Source organism: Vombatus ursinus, unplaced genomic scaffold (assembly GCF_900497805.2).
Source record: "Vombatus ursinus unplaced genomic scaffold, bare-nosed wombat genome assembly UNPS02004219.1, whole genome shotgun sequence".
Classification (NCBI taxonomy): domain Eukaryota; kingdom Metazoa; phylum Chordata; class Mammalia; order Diprotodontia; family Vombatidae; genus Vombatus; species Vombatus ursinus.
The window spans coordinates 1-2,792 of NW_020943997.1; the positions used below are offsets into that span (position 1 = coordinate 1).

General features: G+C 45.7%; 1 protein-coding gene across 1 annotated transcript; it reads right to left on the minus strand.

Moving 5' to 3' along the window:
• Positions 1–200: 200 nt before the first annotated feature.
• Positions 201–2,630, minus strand: LOC114053995 (mucin-16-like; the record flags this gene model as incomplete). Its single annotated transcript, XM_027877097.1, has 4 exons — positions 201–236; positions 1,740–1,912; positions 2,336–2,403; positions 2,506–2,630. Coding segments are annotated over 4 exons (402 nt in total), but the record flags the coding sequence as incomplete, so codon positions are not given.
• Between the last annotated feature and the right edge of the window lie 162 nt (positions 2,631–2,792).

Below are 2,792 nucleotides of genomic sequence, written 5' to 3' on the forward strand. Positions count from 1 at the left end.
GCCCTTATGATTATTTCTCGCGATGGGAAATTTGCTATGTTTTAAGGCAGGCTTCAGGGGAGTGAGTGGAGAATTCCTTTCTAAAGACCCCAGAATTGACAACGGTGGAAGAAACATTGGCATTGTGGGGCTCATCTCTAGGAGTTAAGAGAAAAAAAAGGCTTGGGACTCAAAGTTGATTTGGATATCAAAACACTTACTGGTTAGGTGTTCCATGGGATGGTATTCACTATACCCTGTGAAGCCAAATAACACAGAATGAAGGCAAGGAGATCAGAAAAGAAGAAATAGGAAATTTCAGAGACACTAGGATGAGAACCAGAGCTGAACTGAGGACTCAGTTTGAGTTGTATTGACATGCTTATGGGAGGAGAGTAGCATTCTTGTGGGCACTCCCTTCCTCTCTGCCATGAAGTTCAACCGTGAGGTTAAAGGTAATAAGGGCACTTGTAGCTGTGGGGATTTAGATGGAGCAAGTAGAACCCTGACTGAATTCATTTTGGCTGTGTCCTGGCCTGCAGAAACAGAGCACAAGGCAAGGCCACCTACTGACTGTCCTACTCATCTCCAAGAGCAGGGCAGAATCTTGTGCACAATAGCAAGCATGCAGAAGGCTTGTTCATTCAAATTAGGCCAAGCTTCCCATGGAAGAACTTTTCCAATAACATTCCCAGCAAAATGCCACTGAAGATTTGCATCAGGTCCTTCAGTGAGGGCACAGCCTCTGCTTCCTGAGGAACTGCATTCTACTTTTGCATGGCCGTACTTACCAGAAAATTTTCCCTTAATGTGAATTGAAATACATTCCCCAGTACCTTTCACACCTTCCTTGGAATTCCCCTCTCAGAGGCCAAGTAGAAGGATTTTATATGTTTTGCCCCATTAGACGTCTTTAAATATTTGAAGACCATCATTAAACCTCTCTTATGTAGACTAAGCACACCTAGTTCTTTCAAACCATCCTTTTACAGCATCGTTTCAAGTTGCCGTGATGGTCATTTTCTTTCTGTACGTATTTTTTCTGAAAACACGTGTCCTCACAACACAACCTAATATTGTAAATGGGGGCTGATCAGGCCAGAGGACAGTGGAACTACCATCTTCCTCTTCACAGGGACTAGATTTCTCTTCGTTGGGACTAACTGGATTGTTCCATCACCCTATTGGATCAAGTTGAGATTTCAATCTGCTAAAACCCTCATCGTCTTCCAATGTGAAATCTTTCTGGTCATGTCCCCATCATCCTCTGGTCAGGCAATTTATTTTGTAACTCTTTGTCCATATTTGACCTTCTATTTGTTAGGTGTCGTATGCTGTTGGGTGTGATGCACCTTTCTAATTGTTGTTGAGTTTGAACTCTCACTAACATATTAAGACATTAAGAGGCCTACTTTCCTGTCTTTATACCTTTTCTTCCATCCACGACTCTATCTAATGGATTGCTAAAATATTGAATATAACAGGACCAAAACGAGAGCCCAGGAGCTGGCACCAATGGAAACTACTCAGAAAAGGAAAAGGAATGGGGCAAGTTAACCAGGGAAACAGGTATGGGCATGGCCCATTTTGTGCAGATGGCTGGCCAAGGGAGGATTGGAAACCTAGTGTTCTGGTGAGGGTCAGGGCCTAAGTCAGCGTAGGGATAAAAGGAAAAGATATTAATGTTGGGACTCTGGTCTCAAAACAGAGCTAAATGTTGAGGGAAAGGGGTCAATGGTTGCCCCAGTGAGGAATCTCACCATCGAGGAAGAAATTATTCTTGTCCAGAATATAGGGGCCCAGGCTGGTGATGCCTTGGGTCTGGTTGCTCAGTTCCCAATACACTTTTTGTCTATCTAGAGCGGTAGTATTTGGTTCCCATCGCCGGCTGCACAAAGCATCTATTGCAGTTGCTGAGCCACGATTCATGGATCTGTGGAAGGAAACAATTGTTCAGACTCCTGAGGTTAATGCCGAGAGATTAGCGTGAGGGAGATACCGGGCACGGTCAAACTGAGATGAAGTGACATGAGACAGGGTGATTGTGAGTCCATGAAGGCTGAAACTCTCCCATTACTTGTGTGGGAAGGATGGATCGATAGCCACACATCTCCCCCGGAGAGAAGTATTTCAACATCAGAGCTTTTGCTCCAAATGACGACAAAGGGAATCACTCTCCTAAGGATCCAGGAATGAAGAGTATGGAAACGAAACCACTGTCAGATTGGAAAATGGAGGAAATGGACCCTGCGTGGAGACACTGCCTTTGTTGCTTTCCCACCCTGAGCCTTGGCCATGAACCTGGGGAAGCAAAGGAGATGATCTCAGGACTCCACATTTTATTCTCAGGTCTCACCTCAGGGCAATCACTTTGCATTCAACATATGAGGCCCCAATGCTGCTTTGCTTCAATAACGGGTTAAGCTGTCAAGGAAAGAAGAGGAATGAGCAACCAGCCTTCCAGCCCCCACAATGGAGAAGCTCTCTGTGCAGGAGTGGGGTTGGGCAGGGGCTGTGGAATCTCACCACACGCTGCACCAGTCTCTCTGTGGAATTGAAAATGCCCGAACCGGGGCGACCCATGTCTTCCGCGAACAACAGGTTGGTTACGGTGAAATTCAATGCGAAGATTTCCAGGTTGTGGCCATTAGCTATAACGGAGGAGGGAAACAAAAGACCCATGCCTCAGCCCTGGGCACAGCAAACAAATGCACCCACTGACACCCTCTGCTTGGATTCTCCTATTCTGTCCTCAGAGGAAAACTCCTACTCCCTGGCCTCACTGACACTCATATCAAGGAATCTCTACCCTT